Here is a 20,672-nt window from a genome sequence, read left to right on the forward strand (position 1 = left end):
TCCTTCTCTACAGCATTCTTCTTCCAACGACAATGTTCATCTACAACGGCAAACTCAGCTGGTTTCACCTGGTGGAAAAGGAAGATTTCACTATTGTGGTTCCCGCTGGTTTCGCTCAAAAGGATCCCATTTGCGCACACTGGCAGTGGACCATCGATCCCAGTAATAGCAAGGGGAAACAAAATACCTCTCGCGTAGTAATGTTTTACATCGGCCCTATCACGTTCATACCACCACCGTGCTGACCCTCTTATCCTTTCGTAGTTCAGCATGATCAACAATATCGTCAACACAGTCGCCGACGAATACAAATTCAGTTTCTCTTTCGGCTACTACAGCTTCGACGCTGTGGTCTCTCGTGACTTCAGAACCCTCAGTACAACGATGCGAGACATTACAAACGATCGCTCTGGCCCTCACACTCTGATACTTCAATACAGCGACACGTCTCGAATCCCTTCCACCGTCGTCTACACCGGTAAACTCGACTGGCTCCACGAAGCTGTAAACGAAATGATCACCCTCGTCATACCCTCCGGTGTCTCTGCTCTGACTAACGGATCATTTGTGGGCATGTATCACCAATGGATCGTCGACTCCGCCGGTAACAAGAAAGGAAGCCATCCTATCAATTCCACTTTCGATGATGTGTCGACCTCGTCGGACGGCGACATCACGGGCACGTTTTCGGACGGGAATCGGTACTGGGGGAGCGCTACCTGCGGTAGCAGCAACCTTGCTAAAGAGGGAGCTCAAACACGTGACCCCCTATCCTATCCGTGTGCGTACCACCTTTCACGGACGCCCCCTCATGCGCACTGTCCCCGACACACGCCAACACAACCGCCCATGGCGCCAGATTGGACCACTATGCCGACCTATTTGCCAGAAAATGCCTCTAATATTATTGCCATCCAGCTTTTTTCTAATGTATAAAGAACCAACACCGAGACAACACCAAACACCCTAACCCCAACGAGACCCAAACACGAAATTGACCCATTACGAGCAACGACTCCTACAGAGCAAGGTTACGCCTATCGCCGTAACCCCGCGAGAGTCCTGCCCCCGATCCCCTCGGAAACCCCCCCACAAAAATTAGCCTAAACCGAAAAGACCAGTGTCGTCATCCTTCTACGCAACCCGAGCGCGCTTGGAAGACGACCCGCCAAAATCCGCGTCCTTCGTCGGCACGCGCTTCCTCACCACCTTTTCCGTCGACGCCTGCGGAGGTTGAAGAACCCTGATCTTGACGACATCAGCGACGAAGGTGTTGCTCGCTGGAGATGATCCTCGGGTAGGGAAGTCGTAGTGCTTGAGGTTGACGGTGACCACGACAACCGCACCCTTGAGCGCAGACTCGTAGTTCTTAGGAAGGATAAGGTTGCCGTCAACGTCGTACGCGGGCAAGATGTTGAAAATATGGGTCTTCTTCATCGCGGCGAGCTCGGCGATAGCAATGTCCCCATGCACAGGGATGTTTTCGAGACGAAAGGGTTCGTCGATGTCTGGCGACACGAACCGGTCAGAGGCACGGACCAAAGGTCTGACACCGTGAAGAAGAAGCGACACTCACCACCGTCACCACCGCCGACGAACGAATCCTTCTTCTGTACGCAAGAGTGTGTGTGAGATAAGTCAGGAAGAGAACAGTGCGGCACACACTCACCAGGAAGGGCCTATAAGTGACCTTGATGGACTTGTCGCTGTCGAGGGCACCTTTGAACGGGTTCCCCGGCGTCGCAATCGCCGTCGCGAGCTTCTTGACGTTGTTGTATGTTGTTTCCCAGTGCGCGCCGAATGAAGCCAATGGGGGACACAAGAGAGTCGCCGTGCCCTTGGCGTCTGCAAGGCTCTTCGTGAACGTCGTGGGGTTGCGGTACCCGGCGTCAGGAAGAAGATAGTAGCGGCTGTCGCTGATCTGGCCAACGAATGTGATGACGGCGCCGTCAGTCGAGGGGGAGTTGGCGGATCCCTTGATGGCGAGAACATTGTGCCACACACGCCGCTGCCACACGCATTGTCCCTCGGTGTTGAAGTTTTCGTTGCCGAGGTACGTGTACGATCCTTGAAGGTCCTCCAACGCGTACGATAGGTGCAAACCCACACTAGAATGACAACCAAACCGAGATTGTCAGCTCCAACATACAGCTCAGGAACGATGAAGACACTACAACTCAAACTCACCCTGTCGGCGCTGTGGTCGTGTCGGGACCTGCCGGGTGTGCCACAGCAGTCTCCTCACGAAAGCCCCCTGTGGCGACCTCGAAAACCCTTCTGCATGGTCCTATGAGCCTGCGGTGGGAGATGGACATGAAGCCAGGATAGGACGTACTGATCAGTGGCATGAGATATGGCCGCTACGTTGTTCGCGAGAACATCCAGGCTCTCTTCCAGCGCACGGTTCTCCTCAACAGAAAGCCCTACAAGGCTCAAAATGTCAGTCGCCGCGGACGCCAAGCGGTCATATCCATCGTACCTTTCAAAGGGGGAGGCACAGCAGACCCCAACTGCGATGGAGCATCCTCGACATTACCACCTATGCCAATGATGGCCGTAGCCAAGTTGACATCAACATTCACGGCCTCGCCATTAGCAGAAACCACTGCACAAACAGTCAGAGAAGGCCACAACCGACCGCAAAAACATCTGCACACTCACCTTTGACCGGTATGCCTCCCTCGGCAGTTACCACCGTAGCCGCATCACCTTCGCTGTGTTGGACAACAGCCTCCTCAACGCCTGCATCTGTAATAAACGATCAGACACCGCCCATGGTTCCAGATAATCAGAGACTCTCACCATCCCGAGCACAAGGGAGCTTAGGATCGACAGCAACACCAGAATTCGCCTCAGTGGGTTCTACGTGCGCCTGAAAGGACACAAATCATCAGAGATAGGTAAAGAGGGGCAGAAACGACCCCAAACGACATCCCAAACGAACGCACCTGAGCCATCGAGGACTGAACATCTGCCGCAGTCACCATTCCAGAGATAACAGGCACAGTGGTTGGGCCAGCAGCATCAGCCTGTACAGCAGAAAATGAGAACATGAGTGCACGATAAGAGAGAGGGTACCAACGGACCCTAGTCAACCCAGGGGCAGTGTGGACTGTGTTGGAGGATTTACGAGTAACGCGCATGGTGATTAAAGTCGCAGTTTAATGCTGAAGAAGACAAGAGGATAGTCAAGGGGCAAAGGTCTCCCACCGCACACTCCATCTCGACTTTTATGAGCAGGCTTTACGCCGTACACAGCTGACGCACTGAGAGTCGTTCATCGAAGCGCAGACTCCGTGACAGCGCACGCGATCCCCGGACTATGAAAACTTTCACACTCCGCACCTAAACGTATCTGCGAACTCCGTGCAACCGGCGAGCACTGTGCACGCCGACGACCACACGCCGTACGCACCCATCCATCTCAAACCGGCTGCACTGCGTCTTCCCCCAGCAACCCCCGTCTTTCATGGACACTAGAGGTCTGACAACGACCAACCATACCTCTGCATGCACGGCATGACTACCTTTGCACCCTCTCGTCGTATGTCCGTACCATATCCTTGTGCGGACACTCTCCTGACTCCTGAGTGTCACAGAAATGTCCGAAACGACACTCAATTTTTGGCGGCCAATTGCATTCTCCGCTTTACAACACCTGGATCTCTTTGAACTTCGGCGGATGCAGAATGTCGCAGCGGGATGGAGGATGCTGGTGAACCAGTACATTGAGCAGTACATCGACACAAAACTGACGAGGTTCGTACTCCACAGAATGTTCAAATCCCACACAACGACCAATATTATGGACACTCAGCTTTCTGTCCAACCCAACGCGCTTGCGGGCCATGTTGAGTCGCTACCACTCCGCCATCGCTGGTGACGTAGCGCTCACCATAAGCCGCATGGGTACGGATGTAATCGGCGAGGTTTTCACGGCGTTGTCTTTGCTCGAAATATATTGTCCCGTGGGCGGATATCCAGCCGACATCTTTGTCCGTCATCTTGAGCAACAAGAAAGTTATCGAGTTGACGAGATTACGAATACGGACCCGGGCCTCCCACACCCGGAGGACAAAGGACATGTGCTCGTCGTTCGACTCGTACGCCCAGACGGCATGCGAATAGATGTTGTTGTCGCCAGTCAAGCCACGGCCACGCTCCCCCTTCCATTCACGTCGGGTACACATTCCATGAACCTCCTCACCGGCAACTCCTTCATCATCGCCTACCCTCTCCTAACCCTTAACGGCCACACCTGCATAAACCCGATGCAGCCGATCACGGAGCAAGTCATCGCCGACTGCGAAACTCTACAATTGCAGGCTCATACTTTCGCCGAAAACCACCCCGCCGTGACCGGAGGCCTGCAGGCCACATTCTATTGTCCGCACCAAGCCCGAATGATAGGGGACAAAGGATGTCTGGTGGTCGTCTTTTCCAACCCTGACATAGTTTTCACCCGGAAGGTGCTGCATACTACCCGCTGGATGCTAGGTGGTGATAAGTGTTCCTGCTGCTCTCGGAGCAGTGAGACGACCATTGTGAACACCCGCATGCGGGACGACATACCCCTGTACGTCTCTGTCTACACAACTTGATTGTTCACACTGAATACTGATTACGCCCAACCGTTCAGACATACCGCGACGGCGTACCTGTAATCCGAGCCCGGCAAGTCTGACCATCGGCTGGGCGAACACGCTGAAACCTCCGTTTCTTTATCGTATGTCTCTTACGCTCAGGTGCCCGTCCTCCGAATGCTACCTCCACCGCCGCAATATCCCCCCCACCCCCACGCCCTACACACGATGTCGAACTCACTCCTCATAGACACCTACGATATCGTATTTTACCTATGTCAATACACACTCCTTAGAGATCTCCTGTCAATCTCGCAGTGCTCACGATCGCTTCGACTTCTGGTGTCAAGGTACATGCAGATTCATATTCGAAAACAACTCAGGGTGTATTGCGGTGAACCGGACGCGCTACGCTCAGGTCTACGCCAGTTCGGCGCACTTATCAGCGGAGATATGGTATACGCCCTGGCCTTCCACGGCAGCACCAGACACCGCCACGTCTCGAATAGGTCATTAACGATTTATGTCCCGCCCGGGCGAGCGGCATGGTTCTTGCAATTCTTTCGGTCAGAGAAGTACTTTCGAGTTTGTCAAGCCGTAAATGACCACGGGACGGGCGATATCCCATACCTCGAGGAGCTCGGTGAGTCCGTGGCCGAAGTCACCCTGGGTGAAACGTTCTCACACGCCCATCAACCTTCAGATATTCATGAACATGAGTATCGATTGGGCGAGAGAGGGCTCGCCACCGTCACCTACCTCGTAGACAGGCGGGGTCGTCGTGTCGATGTCATCGAAGCAGACGAAGGCGCATCAAGCTATCCACTCGCACACGCGAACACCACCATCGAACAGTCGTTCGCCACCGCCGACTCCATATGCATCGCCCACCCCAAACTCATGCTCACTGCACGAGCCATCGGCAACCTGCGAACGTTCCCCATTGGATCAGCGGAACCCCACCAACTGTGGTCCCTGTTTGTCCTCAGGGGATTCTCGATGCGCTTCTGGCGAGGGGAGCGACAGAGTGGGCCACATGGGCCGGAAATGACACGGATGATTGAGGGCCGGAGGTCGTTCTTTGATGCACACTGTTTCGTACTCCGGTATGATGACGGCGAGGACGAAGCGTACTATAATGCAGCAACGTGGGACTGGGTGAACTCTATCACGAGCCCACACCGAATGGACAGCGGGCCATCAGTGTAGTCGTTGTACATTATACGCTAACGTGTAACTGATGCAGAGTGAACATGTTTAGAAAGCACGAGGAATAGAAGATGACGATGTGGATGGCGTCTCAAGAGCGGGAGGCCCATCTGAACTGGCGCCGTCGTCGTCTCCGTCATCCTCTGAGACAGACGGACTAGCTAATGGCGGCGCACCAGAAGACGAGGTTTCGTACCCGCTGTCGTCAGAGATGGAGGCTGCATCTGCAGAAGGCACGGAGGCCTGTGACATGCGTGAGCCAGGGTCATGTACGAGGCTGAGACCCTTAATTCGCAACAATCACGAAGAACGTACCGTCTGTGACAGGTCAGCCGCCCAAATAAGAATATTCGGGTGCAAAGTCCCTCTGTTCTGATACTCCACGAATCGCTGTTGATAGTTGAGGATGGCGACGGTGGCGGCGTCCACCTGCCCAGGTGGTAGACCGGACAGCTCGACCTGAGGTGCGTCCCCGGGGCGTTCGCTATACACTATCCCGCGCCCACGACGCAGACGGCGTCCCCAAGAAGAAAAGAATTGCCGGCACCCTGTTCGCATGATTCAGAGTAAAGAAGATGTGAGCGGCTAATGCAGAGACACAGAAGAGAACACTCACTCTTCAAGAAAGGACGCATGAGAAGACTGGGTAGGAAGGGGCAAAAATTGAAAGCGGCTCGACGGCCAACCCAAAAGGGAAAGGAGGATTATATACGATGCAAAAAAACCGGGCCGTGGTTACCCGAATGCCCCGTCGGTGCGGACAGCCAGGCTCTGCAGAACCGCGGCGATGCAAAGTCGACGCAAACTCCTCCCGAACAGACATCTCACACCGTACAGCAATGGACACAACCACCGTTCAGCCTCCATCAGCCACATTGGCAGCTATCAATGAACTCACTCTAAGTGAACTTCTAGACTTTGTCCGCACATCAGATGTTTCGTACACAAGGGGTGAAAAGCGCAGCAAGGAGCTGCTCGTTCAGGCCATCACTCGATGCGCATCCCACAGCGATATCGAACAGCTCACCATGAGAGGGCAGGCCATCCGCGCCACAAAGGATGCACGTCGTACGACCCGAAGGCGCCCACGGGAAGACGACGAACAAGACAACGAACGGCGTGTAAGGCCCCGCACGGACGCACTTGCATACCCAAGGCCGCAACACGATCCGGCACTCTTTATGTCGTTCCCCACAGACGAAGAGCGCAGGGAACGTTACCGCCAATTCTACCACGCCACATCCAATGACGCCGTCAGAATGGCGACATGTGCCGTATGTGCCAGGCGTCAACTCGAGAAGGAATCAGGCCTGACGGACGTCGATATTTCCCTCATTCCCCATGCCGACGTCCTCAAACCCAAGCCAGACATCGTTCACCCCGCCCACATCCTCACGCACGGTATGCTCCTCGCGGAGGCTGGCCTCATCCGAGCCCCGGATGGTACTGTCACCGCCACGAGAGTATGTGCGGAATGCCTTCGAGGATTAACGAACCCCTCTGGCGACGCACCCCCAAAGTACTCCCTAGCGAACAATCTCTGGATTGGACCCATACCACTAGAACTTCGCCGACTCACTGCCCCGGAGCAGCTCCTCATCGCCCTCTTGTACCCCCGTGTGTTCGTGTTCAAAATGTGGCCGAGGAAAGCCGAAGGCATACCAGCCGAGAACTTACAACGAGGGATGCGTGGAACTGTCAGCACATTCGAGCAAGACATTGAAGGTATCACCGCCATGACAGAAGGTCGCCTTATGCCGCGTCCCCCAGCCATTCTCGCGTCGGTCATGACGGTCACTTTTATAGCACGGGGCAAGATAACCAAGTCGTGGCTGTACAACACATTCCGGGTCCGACGGTGGGCAGTTCGCGCAGCCCTCGTATGGCTGAAAGCAAACAACCCCAAGTACTACGGCGACATCGAGATCAGCGACGACCACCTCAATCAGTTACCAGAGGACGATGTTCCCGACTCCATTCTTGCAAATGTTCGACAGTCGGACGATATAGGGCTCCTCAATCAGGAGAATGCGGGTTATGTTCCTGCAGAGGACGAGTATGGTGCTGGTAAGTAACAATTGTCTCAGCAATTTCTCGCATTCAATGTGCCCGGTGAGGAACCTACCTAATGTGTCTCTACAGAAGATCCAATCGTGACAGCGGAGACGGGCACGATGGGTGCCAGTCAAACGGCAGATGAAGACCTAGGTGCGTACGCTCACGGCATCAGCATATAACGTTTCATCGCAATAGAAACTGAACGCGAGCACACCGTTGTTTATTGTCACAGGACCGGATGTCATTCCCACCTCGTTCCAAATATCAGGAGGGGTCGACACGTCTCTTTCGAACGTGACCCCCACCGAGATGATGCTCTACGGCCTCGCGAACCTGTGGAAGGAAGGATCAGAAGGTGGATACAGCGTGCGGTACAGCCGCCAGCCTGTCAGTGACTTTGGGCGGCCGCAGCGAGGAGAAAACCGCGCGTACAACGCGAACGCAGGCAACTTTTGGGAGAAGGCTTACCCGTTTCTGTATCCGTATGGGCGCGGTGGCATCGAGGCAGACCGCGAGACCGCGATCTCGTTTGTCGACCACATACGGTGGGCGTTGCAGTACGACGACGGCCGGTTCCGTCGTCACGAAAGTTTCCCTTTCCTGGCCTTCGGCATCGAACAACGCAGGCAGGCGCTCGGAGCGGCGAAGTTGCAGATGAAACGTAAGGACTTCGACCGCGACGCCCACATACTCGCCACCATCACCCAAGACAAGCTTCGGGAAGCGGTTCGTCGGGAGGAATTAGGCCAGGCGGAGACGGACACTGCAATCCGACTCCTCCGACAGCATCTCCGCACAGCGGGTGCACGCGTGCAAGGTTCTGACGCACAACGCTACCAGCTGCGGAGCAAGATATGGTCCACCAGCGTGATGATGGGCCCGCCCACTCTGTGGATGACCATCAACCCGTCAGACCTCCATGATCCAATTGCGCAAGTGTTCGCTGGAGAAGATATCGACCTGGACGCTTTCGTTGCCACAGACGGACCGAGCCAGGAGCAACGCTCAAAGAACGTTGCCGAGGATCCCTGGGCGGCCTCAAAGTTCTTCCATTTCATCATCAACACCATTCTCCGAACCCTATTCAACATCACCGTCACCGGCGGCCATCGCGTTGACAGCGGAATGGGAGTCTTGGGAGAACTGGCGGCGTATTTCGGCACCGTGGAGTCGCAGGGTCGCGGGACGTTACACCTTCATATCCTCCTCTATTTGAAACACTCGCCGTCAGCACATGATATGCAGGACCTCCTCAAGACCGAGGAATTTCGAGAGAAGGTTCGACGATACATACAGCAGACGATTCATGCATATGTTCCGGGCCTCGAGTCAGAACAATCTGTCAAGGCTATCCCCGACGAGAAAGAGATCGCCTTCTCCCGTCCCCCCCATCCTGACAGCGCAACGTATGACGCGGATATCGAAGCCCTTGAGATCCGGGTGGCGCGCGCCAAACAAGTGCATACTTGTCACCGTCGGCGGTGTCTCAAAGCCAACGAAGACGGAGTGTATGTCTGCAAACGCGGTGCGCCGTTTGAACGATCAGAAGATGACTACATCAAAGAGAATGGGGAGTGGTCTGCGAAAAGGTTGTACACGTACGTTAATGCATGGAATCCCGCCATAACCACGAACTGCAAGTGCAACAACGATTGCAAGCTCATCACGAATGGCCATGACACCAAGAACTTGACGTGGTATATCACCGGCTACGCGGCGAAGAAGCAGGGTCAATACCATAACCTATCCGCGGTTATGGCCCAGGCACACGCGTACCATCTGACACGCACAGACTACCGGGACGCGCTGAAGGATGACCAGCGGAAGCTACTATTACGAGTCGTCCAAGCAATCAACAGGCAGCAAGAGCTGTCGGGACCAATGGTGATAGCGTACCTTATGGGTTGGAGAGATACGAAGGAGTCCCATCATTACTCCCCGCTGTACTGGTCGACATTTGTTGGCGCTCTTTTGCGCGCATTTCCAAACCTGGCGAGCAGACGGCATTCGTAAGTGCATTCGAACTGAACACGTGGAAGAATAGCTTACGCTGTATTCGCAGGTCGACAAGCGCACCAGCCGTGGAAGAGGCGACGACAGACGGCAGCAATGATTTGGAGCGAGCAGGCGCTGATGACACGGCACACGCAGAATATGGCGAACAGGTGAGCGGTTGTTATAGTGAGATATGTGATGTTATAGTTGCTCACCTCATGAATTTCACAGAGTGCGGAGGAAATGACCACGATCGCCGGCAGCCCTGGCGGCCACCTCTACCCCAAATCGCAGGTTACCGACTATCGATGCCGCGGCAACGGTCTGGAGGGCTTTAACGTCATTGAATTCACCATGCATTCCTACGAAACAGATAAGCGCCAGGGTGTCAGTGCCGAAGAACACACAGGATCGACCACTGAGGATTCACCAGGTGCATCTCAGGGAGGGCGTCCACGGAACACCAGAGTTGAATACACACCCGAACACCCTAAGCATGCAACATTGCTACGCGTCTTGCGTTCGGTCGGCCATAATAATCTCCCCAACTTCATTGGTGGCCACACCATACCCAACAGCGATGACCCTGAGATAGAGGAATATTACAGCGCCTGCATGCTCCTGTTATTGAAACCATGGCGAAACATTGCGGCGGACTTGAAAGGTCCGAATCAGACCTGGTCGGCGGCATTCGCACAGTTCAAGGAGGGATGTGATCCGTATGTGTGGCGTCTGCTCAGCGGCTTTCAGTACTTCCACGAGTGCGAGGCCGCAGCTCGCGAGCATCGAGCAGCGCGGGCTCAAAGGACGACACAATCCGCGTACGAAGGCGAAGTTTTGGGAGAGGACACGGGACATGCGCAGGAGGCAGAGCAACCGACGACGGCACTGTTGCAGAAACTGAGGGGGCAGGACAGAAGTGAGGACGAGGCACAGAACGGGCGGCGTGCTGTCTGGGAAGCCATGATGGTGGGGATATTCAGTGACGGGGAACCACAACAGAGCGGGGGAGAAGATAGCCGGCAGGTGAACGAACTCACCGACCTGGGAGTTTCTCACGCGACCCCCGCCACCACACAACAATTGGAGACGTGGCGCGAGCAGATGAAGGACGACATCGCACGACAGACCCTAGATCCTGCTCTCGTGCTCACTGGCGCATCCAGCCCGAACGTCGAAATGATGTTGGGTGACGATGGAGCGTCAGTGACGCTTCGGGAACAGCTGGTATCCGAAGAGGCCATCGGCAGTGTGGACGTATCGCAGCTTAAGGTCGATCAGAGGCGAGCGTACGACATTGTCACCTGGCATTTGGAAGAGACGTTGAACGGAAAGAATCCCCCGCCATTAAGGCTCATCGTATCGGGCGAGGGCGGCACAGGCAAGTCCAAAGTCATCCAAACAGTGACCGCCACCTTTGAATCCAAACAAGCGTCGAGGATGCTGGTGAAAGGCGCATACACCGGCATCGCGGCCTCCCTTATTAACGGCAAGACGACTCATACGCTGGCCGCCATCGGCCAGCGCAAGACACCGCTAAGCGAGGAGGCGAAAGCGAAGCTCCAGACGTTCTTCAAGCACGTCCGGTATCTCATCATCGACGAATATTCCATGCTCGGGAAGGCCTTCTTTGCCAAACTGTCGAGGAACATCAGCATTGCGAAACAACAGCCGGGTCAACCACAATCTGCCGAATCGTTTGGAGGAATCAGCGTCATATTATGTGGAGACCATCATCAATTCCCACCTGTAATGGGAGGCGAGCGTGAGGCATTGTATTGGCCATGCAATCCAGCCAACCAATCCGTCGAAGCGCAGCTGGGACGAGCTATATTCGAGGAGTTCCGGGAGGCCGTGATTTTGCGCGAGCAGATGAGGGTGACGGACACTGTTTGGCGGCAGTTCTTGAGAAATCTGCGATTCGGGCGCGTTCAGCAAGAGGATTTGGACATGCTGCGACGGCAGATCGTCTCACACAAAGACTGTCCACCCACCGATTTCAGAAAAGAACCGTGGTCCAATGCAGCACTTGTCACACCGCGACACGGTGTCAGGGAGAAATGGAATGCACAGGCCGTACAGGAGCATTGTCGACGTCGCGGCGCGCGACGATATGTCGTCAGAGCGGAAGACACCATCAATAACCGAGGGAGACGGAGGGACTTGACACTAGAAGAACAGATAGAGGTGCAAAAAAGGCGCTTGAAGTCAGGACGAGAAGATAAACGCAACAGTCTCCCTGATGTGGTAGAAATCGCAATTGGTATGAAGGTCATGGTGACGACGAACCTGGAGACAGACCTTGACATTGCGAATGGGGCGAGGGGCACTGTGGTTGGCATTGTCTTACACCAGGCAGAGGGAGTCGTCGGGGACGGAGATACTGTGACGCTTCATCACATGCCGCCGTATATCCTCGTGAGGCTGGATAGGACGAGGGCGACACGGCTGGCGGGCTTGGAGGACCAGGTCATTCCCATCGAGCCGGTGACGCGCACGTTCGAAATCCGATCGAAGCACGGTTCCAAAACTACGACACGAAGGATTGTTCGAAGACAATTTCCAATGACGGCGGCCTACGCGTTCACGGACTATCGATCCCAAGGTCAAACGATACCCTACGTCATAGTGGACATAGGACGCGTACCTCGAGGGAAATTGTCGCTTTTCAACCTCTATGTCGCTCTATCACGAAGCGCGGGAAGGGACTCGATACGCCTGTTGAGGGACTTTGAAGACGACATGTTTTTACAGGCCCATCAACCTCCAATCTTGGAGGAGGACGATCGGTTAGAAAGGATGGATGCGATGACAAGGGCGTGGTGGGTGCAAATGGGAGAAGGGGCAGCGCATGGAAACAGCTAGAAGGTACAGAGGCAATGAGAACAAGCATGGTTAGCACAATGATGATACACTGTCATACCGCTGCAATCCATTAGGTGAACATTGTCGAAGTCTACACGGCGGTCGCACCCAGAGCGAGAAAGATCGAGCCCGACAGACGCGTCAGCAGACGAATGGAGACATAATTGTGATTACATAAGAATGTAGTGCAGCCCGAAGGCTGGCGCTAGCGTCAATGGGAATCCCGCGAAGACGACAGAAGATGAGAGCAAGCAAAGCAGGAAGACAGTCAGGTAGGAAGAAAGACATGAAGACGACGCAAGGCAGAGAAGGTGAGAACACAGAAACATGCGAAAGTACGACGTGGACAAGGAGGACGCGACCACGAGCGTAGCGAAACACGATTTGATCGCAGGCTAGTGACAACGCAGGGGCCGCGAACTGTAAACTGACGAAATGATTACATGCGCGCCAAAGAAGAAGCAGATGTCGATGTAGAAGAGAGAGAATATGGAATAAAATGAACCAGAGAAGCCAGAAAGACAGAGACGCCACTGGGAGATGTACGCCACACGAAAAGCTGTTTGTACATGTTTGTTTTTGGCAACCGATTTTGCGAGGTTACCGGGGTGCGAAGGACCTTGAAGCAAGGTAATACGTAATATGAGGTCACGGTCTTCAAAGATCGCCCGGAGGTAAAGATGGTCATGTCTGACAAAGTTGGGCACGTCGTCTCGATCTCTCTGAAGCAGACGGACTTCAGGGAGCTGGGTACGAAAAAGGTATATACTGACTCCCGTTTCATGACCTCCGGTGCGATTTTGTGTGACTGACGCTCTTCTACCAAGGCTCTCCTTGCTCGTGTCGGTACCGGCACCGATCATGGCATCTTTCTCGTCCAGGAGATGCTTACGAATCACTTGGGTTTCTCACCGGGAAATGTCGAGATGCTCTACTTTGACATCGAAGAGCAGGACGGTATAAAACAAGCCAGGAGAGGGCAGGACCCGCCCACGGCCACTCTTTTCAGGGAGAAGTTCACCCGTCTGATATCTACTGCGTCCGCAGGAGATGTCCGCTTCTTGTATCTCGACGCTCGTAGGGCCGTGTCCCCCGGTGGAGGTTCGAGTAGATCGTCGAGGCAGGGCGAGGGCTGGGACTTTGCGGAGGACGGCCAGGGAGAGACGAAGGAGGTTGTGCACGATGACTGGATTCGCAATACAGTCCGTGAGGTACGTACATTGATCGCAGCCTAACATCTTCTGAACGTGATAAATCTGATTATATTCCTAGAACTTAAAACCCGGAATCAACTTGACGGTTCTCACCACGTCAGGTGTAGGTGGCGGGATGTTCAAGAAGCAAACTGCAACACCCGGTATCTTCCTCGCTGGCTGCGACGAAGCACAGCTCAACGTCAAAGCCCTGAAGCAAGGCAACGACATCCTAGACCCGTGGTCGGATGCTATAACCAAAGTCATCGCAAAGCGTGTAGAATAGAAGCGAGGGGTACCGAGCTACACTATCCTCTTCAACGAGACGAAGAAGTACATTGAGAAGCAACTCAAAAATGGTCCACCTCTCTGTCCGACCTACAGAGGCCCCAGCCCAGACGAGACGAAGCCACTCCCATACGAACCGGTCTGGATGACGAGTAATCAGGATCCGCAATTGATGCTCTATGACGGGTATGTAGACCCGGACACGGAGAAGTTTTTGTGTCCATTTGTGGCCGCAAACGGTGGGAGTGCTAGTGGGGAATTTAGAAAGTATCCACGCGACGAGGTCTATGAGTAACCGTTCATCGAGGCAGTACTGTCCTATTCAATGCGTTGTTTGTCTATTGTTCATTGATTTTGTCAATGTATACTTACTAGTAAGGAAATCGTAGCACTGGCATCATGTATTTTCTGATATACGATCACTTTCAAGTACATGCGAGGGACAGAGTTCTTAGGACGATATTTCAATCGTCATCTTCCAGCGTAAGATCTATAACCTCTCCAGCGTACTCCCCAAGCTGGATAGGCGATGGGCTTCTCTTAACCACTCTACCAACTTCTTGAGCTTCCCGATATAGCGCGTCGTGTCTTTCGTCGAATTCTTGATGCGCAACATAACTCTCTTCCTGAAGAGAAAGAAATCAAGGAAAGCATCCCATAAATGTTCATAGGCATTGTCCGATATCAATCATTGCGGCAGCTTACTTACCTCGAGTTCTCTCCAGCGGGTGAGTAAATCGGAATTAACGTCAAGCACGCTGATGACGGCACCCGATTCCTGCTTAATCGTGATATTGGAGAACGTGTGTGAGGGTTCCTGTTCAGATTCAAGCGTATTGCCCTGGACTGCTCGAGCCTCTTGCGCGAGTTCTTCAGCCTGTCGCCGGCGATCAGCCTCGTATCTGATTATCTCTTGCTATGAATGGCATCCAACATTGAACAAATTAGTAGGGTCTCAGGGAGGTGGTAGGATTAATGTCACCTGTAAGCGGACATAATTTGCGAGAATGGGCGAGCTAAGGGGTAGCACGACACGCAATCCTCCCGTTCGGCTATCTAAAGTCCCTGACATGGCATGACGGCCTCGTACAGATATGGTCGGCGACGTGCGCTAACGCAAAATATATCTTAGGTTTGCAGCTGTGAATGTGATTGACGAGTTACTCACGGCATTCTGTTGAGATCCAGGGGATGCCGCTGCTCCAGCTCGATCGAGCCTGTCCCTTGCATTTTGGGCTAGAGTCGATGGAAGAGGCCGACTACTCGCGTTGGCGAGACTCCTAGGTTCTACTGGACGTGACGTTGCCGAGTCTGATGGGACGGACGTCCTCCCTACGGCCGGGGCAGAGGGAGCTGGTTGGGGATGTGAGACGGTGTGTGGCTGAGAGGCGCGGATATCAATCGAAACCGCATCTAAGCCTGACCGTTCCTCGTCCAATCTCATGCGTGAGGATGGCCTGATATGGCTGCCCTGTTCAAGATATCGACTCATTGAGCACCCGCAGTAAAGTTGGGTATCGCAGCGACATACCTCCAATACGGGCGTCGAGGGGTTGGAGTCCCCACTAGAGTTACTAGTTCTCAGACTGGCAATACGACTTCGTATGGCTGTCAGAGTACTTCCACTACCCACGCTACGGTCGCAGTGGTTTTGAGGCTACAATACCAATAAACAGACATTCAGTGTGGGCACATTATTTTAAACGTATCCCACTTTACCTGAGGTGATGGTTGGGGCAAAATGGGCCTTACCGGTTCCTCTTGAGGCTGACCATCTCGGCCAGCGTTTGTAGTTGTATCGCCTCCATCGCGCTATCATGTACTACAATTAGTCATGCGTGGCAGGAATCAATTGATGTTTCTCACCGGTCTAGGTCTTTGCGACAAACTTTTGCGACAGGGTCGAGTTTGTTTGGCCTTCTGCTTCCAGTAGAGCGGTCAGCGGCGAAGATCGAACACCATATTCAGCCTTGAGTCATGTTCTGTAAGGGATTACCTTGCGCTGGCCCCTTGATCCATTGGACGAACTTTGTTGTCTGTCGATCATCGGGGTTTTTCGTCGCCCGTAAGGGTGCGACACATAAGAATGTGAGGTTGGGCGCCTAGCAGACCTGCGCTGTCTCTTGCATGATCTACCTCCAGTGCCATTCTTACGAGCAGGATAGCGCTCTTCATAGTCGGAATCATCAGAATCAGTACGCGAGCCTGATAGGAGCCCATCAGAGGCGAGAACCTCTAGAGACAAGAGAAGAGTGGCGAGAAAAGTTATAAGGGTCGTATCGGTCCGAATGGCTTACGGCAGTGGGCACCACTGGACACACCTCTTGGCCAATACCAAAACCTAAGTGTCGCAAGGTATTCGGCCCCCGCATAATAGCCTTGAGGAATCTCCTCTACTGGTTGAGTATTTCCGCTGGAGGCTGTTGTGAACTCTAGAGGGCCCAGGCTGTGGATGCGCAATTGGGCCATGGGTCATTGCAAGAAGTAGACGACCAGATAAGTGACGTACACAGTACGGTGCCATTCGTCGACTTTAGCCTGCTTAGGCATCGGGTCAATGGTAGGCGGAGGTAGTGGAGAAAGCCTCGGCGGAATTGATCGCGGTCGGCGACCTTTCTTGAGAGGGTACACATTGAGCTGAATGAGCCCAATGCAGCCCCCTAGTCTGATGTCCTCCAATTCGACGCCCTTTCTCCTCGCATCCTGTGGAGCTTCAATACGCGGCGCTTAGGCACCCTGTCCCAGATATACGTTTGAGATAGTTCTACGTACTCATGGATGCGACTTTTGAGAAAACGAATGGTCTGAACAGGTTCCCGTCGTCGATCCCCCCAATACTTGCGCCGCCAGTCGGAATACCCTGATCAACGCCATTTTCTTCTTCACCCGAGCTCGTAGTTGGTCCTACGGCAAAAACGGTAGCAGCGTGCCACCCGTCGATAAATACCTCCACTAAAGCTATCTTTCCAGGGGGTGCTTCAATATGAAGTCTATACTCCTTTAAACAAACCTCAGTCCACGTCCAGCGCTTCGATCGAGTGAGAGAAAACACACCTGTCCCACTTCACTCATGACCGCGTATCCGAACTCATTATCTTGAAAGTTATCGTAGCACCTGCTCAGTAGGCGGTACGCGGTGTACTCCTCGCCTTGGCAGGTAATGCGAGCGACATATCCTTCGTATTCCAGCGGCATTGTTGGTTCAATCAGCAAATGGTCTGGGAAATGTAGATGATGTGGTCAGTCTGGTCCGTACAGGATATCAGGAAGACTTTGAAGGGGTGGGGCCACCACGCGACCATTGGGCGCAAGGAAAAGACGTCTTTTGACCGCACGTTTACCAGCAGGCGACCATGCGTCTTCTCCACTAACATCTTCCGTATGAGTGTATTGAATGGCGTAGTTGGAATGGAACCACGTCACGGCATTTTGGGGGGCTTGATGGACATTGAGCACGAGCAATACTTTCCTCAAATGCGGCTGTAGATTACGCATAAGAAAAGAACTGTACATGCCTACAAATTCAGTAATTTCTCCATGAACACAGACGAGTGCGTCGAGCAGTGGGTTGAGCGTCCCGGAGGTAGTATGCAAAGCGTGAATTCCAATTGATAGCTTGAATGTCCGCGAACTTCAACGATGATAGGATGCCTACTGGTTTAAATCATGGGAGCGGCTCTTTCGAACTCGACAGTCGGTTGAGGTGAATGTACACATCCGTCCCGAACCCATCCATCGAGATCAACCTAAGATCGCCTCCGAAATACCGCGCATACTGTGGGGAAAAGAAGAAGACCCCACAGTCAATATCAGTCTTTATCCGCACGGGATGGAGGGAATATACGCACCAGTCTCGACAGTGGTAGCCCATACCCGAAACCTGCCATCGGCGCCTGGAAATCACTACTCTGGAAATCCTGATCAATCCCTTGCCCCTCCATCGTCGTATACATATACGTCCAAATCAACGGTATCGCGCTCCTCGGGATGCCCCCTCCCTCATCACTAATCTTGATCGTAATATCCTCCTTGCCCTCCACCACCACGACCTTTATCGGCGGCAACAGCTCCTCCTTCTGCGGGCCGTAGCGCTCGACGACCGCACGGAGGGAGTTTTTGAGCAGTTCGAAGCAGATGTGGGAGAGATGGCCAGGGACGTAGGCGAAGTGGAGGTCGGGTGGGCAGATGAGTTGGACGGGTGGACCCTTGAACATCGCGTAGTGCTCTTCGCAGACGAACCGGGCGTTTTCGATCGCTTCATGGACGATGTCATGGACGTTCTGGGGAGAGAAGATGTGAGATATCTGATGAGATTTCGACAAAGACTGGCGCTCACCGATCTCGTACAGATTATGCCCACGTAGTCGGGGTGTGGTTGGAGGTTGTTCAACGCCACATCTATGCATGCAATGTCAGATACGAGACTCGAGGGTGGACGAATAAGAAACTGACGCTGCCCAATCAAAAACCGAATGCCAATACGCGACATATAAAACCTATCCAACCAGGCCTGGATATCCAGCCCAATATCCTTCGCGTTCTGCTTCCTCTTCCACTCCAGCACGCCTTGCGCCACAGTCGTCACAGTCGGGTCGTGTCGCTTCTTGATGGACTCGAGCAGTTTCGTGAAGTTTCTGTTATATTCGTGCACCTCTGGTGGCCAGTCGATCCCCGACGTTTTAGCGTAATACCTGTGTGGCGTACATCAATTTCAGTTTCAGTTTCAGATAACGGATATGGAAGCGTTCGAGGATTCACCTCTTCTCAATCGGTATTCTGAGCTTGGACCGATTGCTCCCGTTGCCATTCCTGTTATGAGAGTTGTAATGGTCCTTCAAGTCCTCCAACGACGGGTTCGGCACAGATTCCGGTAGATACGATTCTTCAGAGGATGACGAAGGCACCATGAGTGCTTTCCGGACGTCCGAGGACACACGTACAGGCTCCAAATTGATGAGTTCCTACATCCATAACATATTAAAATACAATATAAGAGAACGTGTGGACATAGAAAGAGCGAAGGGGCGTACCTCGAACGACTGTGCATACCAATTCCGTACTTTCTGGATGGACGGCATCTGGCCTAGGTTGTGTGGCAGCTCATCGAGCTCCTTCACCCGGTGTGCGAGCCGCACGGGAAGTTCCTCTGATGAATGAAGTAAGAGGCGGTATCAGTACTTGCTTGGCCACTCTCAGGACTGCCAATACCCGTGAAAGGTGCTTCTATCTGGCATGCACCAGTGTGCCATAGGAGATGCCAAGAGCTGTTGCCAAAGGATGATTGGAAGGTGGCCGTCCTTCGAGGCATCCTTACTTAGAAACAAATGGCGGGACTATTCCATGACTGTTCCACGCCCCCTAATGCCAAGGAGAAGGGTCGCACATAGACCGTAAACTCGCAGTAGTATAATGAAGGCCGCTACAAGTGCACACAATGCGTCTACGTTCTCCTCGCAGTATTACAACAGCGGAAAGGAGAATAAGAATGGCTGGGCAAGCGTAAGGCATTCGGTGTTGTTGGGCCACACCGCTTTGTGTAAGACTTTGTGACATGTTCCGCCGCGAACTCGGCTCACCGTAATGTGTTCAGCTCACTAGTTGTGCGCGATGGTGTGATCATAGTCAAAGGGGGCACAAGTGCACGAAAGAATGTCTCGCAGGCGACCTCTTGGCATCAGGGGTAAACCATGCCCATAGCATCTGGGACTTTAGTTGTCCTCCTGAGCTACTTGAGTCGATATGACGGGGTATTGCTAAGATACCACATAGAACTTCAGGCCAAATTGCAAAGCCTAAACGAGCTTTCTGAAGCAGTGGTAGAGAAAACTAGTTGGACGGAAGGTCCGTATTTCCGCTCGGATCGGAGGAAACAGCACTCTCCGTACAAATACTCGTGTAATAGCTGGTCATAGTCAGACCAAAGCTCTTGAGAGGTAGTGACTCATCGCATGATGCCACGTAGTGGTTTCCTCACTCATTCAATAGCAAGCACACACCGGACTTCCCCACCCTCTAGCCCGTTCGCCTGACCGCCCAGACAAGACGCAGTAATAGACAACGACGCTCACCTTTCAAGAACTGGCCAGCTTTCAACAAGGTACCCTGACTAGGATTCTGCCCAAACAACACCATCTGCTGGAGCGACACTTCAAGACGAACGAAACCCGGTCGTGTGAGCACCGAATGCGGGGTAAAGCAGTCGACCGAAACGCACCTCCTGTCTGGGGAAACGACGCGAAATGGTGTATTTTGTCCCATAACGACGACGTTATCCTGAATCCCGAAGACATCTTGCTTGTCGTCGTCCTGTAGATATATTCCGAGCAGAAAGACGGTGAACGAGATGAGGATGAGGAGTGAAAGGCGGGGTTAACACATGAGACGCGCTAGAAGGTGCCACTGTTCTCTGGCACTCAAGTACTCCCGTTTCCGTCCACTCATGCAGCGGCCCGTGCCGAGCGATCTCCCTTAATTGGTTTTC

General features: G+C 53.5%; 8 protein-coding genes across 8 annotated transcripts in view; 5 read left to right on the top strand and 3 right to left on the bottom strand.

Moving 5' to 3' along the window:
* STEHIDRAFT_37269 (uncharacterized protein) overlaps positions 1-411 on the top strand; it is a gene marked incomplete at both ends in the record, with an annotated part of 1,292 nt that extends 881 nt beyond the window's left edge. The window contains one exon of the mRNA XM_007301413.1: positions 265-411. Coding sequence (XP_007301475.1) covers positions 265-411 — 147 coding nt within the window. The remainder of the gene's footprint in view (positions 1-264) is intronic.
* Positions 412-1,134: 723 nt separating this feature from the next.
* On the bottom strand, positions 1,135-3,143 carry STEHIDRAFT_109051 (uncharacterized protein; the record flags this gene model as incomplete). The annotated part of the gene is made up of 10 exons (XM_007301613.1): positions 1,135-1,508; positions 1,577-1,610; positions 1,670-2,108; positions 2,188-2,287; positions 2,403-2,423; positions 2,480-2,605; positions 2,662-2,748; positions 2,803-2,872; positions 2,949-3,029; positions 3,087-3,143. 10 exons carry the CDS (start codon positions 3,141-3,143, stop codon positions 1,135-1,137), a joined length of 1,389 nt encoding a protein of 462 aa, XP_007301675.1.
* Positions 3,144-3,519: 376 nt separating this feature from the next.
* Positions 3,520-4,664, top strand: STEHIDRAFT_129352 (uncharacterized protein; the record flags this gene model as incomplete). The annotated part of the gene is made up of 4 exons (XM_007301614.1): positions 3,520-3,544; positions 3,600-3,759; positions 3,818-4,576; positions 4,640-4,664. The coding sequence occupies 4 exons, from the start codon at positions 3,520-3,522 to the stop codon at positions 4,662-4,664; spliced, it is 969 nt and encodes a 322-aa protein (XP_007301676.1).
* Positions 4,665-4,811: 147 nt separating this feature from the next.
* STEHIDRAFT_154414 (uncharacterized protein) lies at positions 4,812-5,792 on the top strand (the record flags this gene model as incomplete). The annotated part of the gene is made up of 3 exons (XM_007301615.1): positions 4,812-4,847; positions 4,944-5,226; positions 5,287-5,792. The coding sequence occupies 3 exons, from the start codon at positions 4,812-4,814 to the stop codon at positions 5,790-5,792; spliced, it is 825 nt and encodes a 274-aa protein (XP_007301677.1).
* Positions 5,793-5,840: 48 nt separating this feature from the next.
* On the bottom strand, positions 5,841-6,427 carry STEHIDRAFT_154415 (uncharacterized protein; the record flags this gene model as incomplete). Its single annotated transcript, XM_007301616.1, has 3 exons — positions 5,841-6,035; positions 6,108-6,340; positions 6,409-6,427. The coding sequence occupies 3 exons, from the start codon at positions 6,425-6,427 to the stop codon at positions 5,841-5,843; spliced, it is 447 nt and encodes a 148-aa protein (XP_007301678.1).
* Positions 6,428-11,381: 4,954 nt separating this feature from the next.
* Positions 11,382-12,287, top strand: STEHIDRAFT_45213 (uncharacterized protein; the record flags this gene model as incomplete). Its single annotated transcript, XM_007301425.1, has 2 exons — positions 11,382-11,520; positions 11,575-12,287. Coding segments are annotated over 2 exons (852 nt in total), but the record flags the coding sequence as incomplete, so codon positions are not given.
* Positions 12,288-13,396: 1,109 nt separating this feature from the next.
* Positions 13,397-14,587, top strand: STEHIDRAFT_166717 (uncharacterized protein; the record flags this gene model as incomplete). Its single annotated transcript, XM_007301617.1, has 3 exons — positions 13,397-13,471; positions 13,538-13,921; positions 13,983-14,587. 3 exons carry the CDS (start codon positions 13,397-13,399, stop codon positions 14,187-14,189), a joined length of 666 nt encoding a protein of 221 aa, XP_007301679.1. The 3' UTR covers positions 14,190-14,587.
* A 3,145-nt stretch (positions 14,588-17,732) lies between these two features.
* Positions 17,733-20,609, bottom strand: STEHIDRAFT_93627 (mitochondrial pyruvate dehydrogenase). Its single transcript, XM_007301618.1, has 8 exons — positions 20,406-20,609; positions 20,260-20,337; positions 19,222-19,337; positions 18,950-19,152; positions 18,644-18,882; positions 18,528-18,589; positions 18,040-18,471; positions 17,733-17,966 (listed from the first exon to the last, which is right to left on the bottom strand). Exons 1-8 carry the CDS (start codon positions 20,479-20,481, stop codon positions 17,856-17,858), a joined length of 1,317 nt encoding a protein of 438 aa, XP_007301680.1. The 5' UTR covers positions 20,482-20,609; the 3' UTR covers positions 17,733-17,855.
* Between the last annotated feature and the right edge of the window lie 63 nt (positions 20,610-20,672).

This window comes from Stereum hirsutum (assembly GCF_000264905.1).
Source record: "Stereum hirsutum FP-91666 SS1 unplaced genomic scaffold STEHIscaffold_4, whole genome shotgun sequence".
NCBI classification, from domain to species: Eukaryota; Fungi; Basidiomycota; class Agaricomycetes; order Russulales; family Stereaceae; genus Stereum; species Stereum hirsutum.

Excerpts from the sequence above, each read along its gene's own strand:
- STEHIDRAFT_93627 (XM_007301618.1), bottom strand. The coding sequence starts at position 20,481 with ATGTCTTCGGGATTCAGGATAACGTCGTCGTTATGGGACAAAATACAC. Across the intron at positions 20,338-20,405 it reads GTCGTTTCCCCAGACAGGAG|TGTCGCTCCAGCAGATGGTG; the intron begins GTGCGTTTCGGT and ends TTCGTCTTGAAG. Across the intron at positions 17,967-18,039 it reads GGCTACCACTGTCGAGACTG|TATGCGCGGTATTTCGGAGG; the intron begins GTGCGTATATTC and ends TTTTCCCCACAG.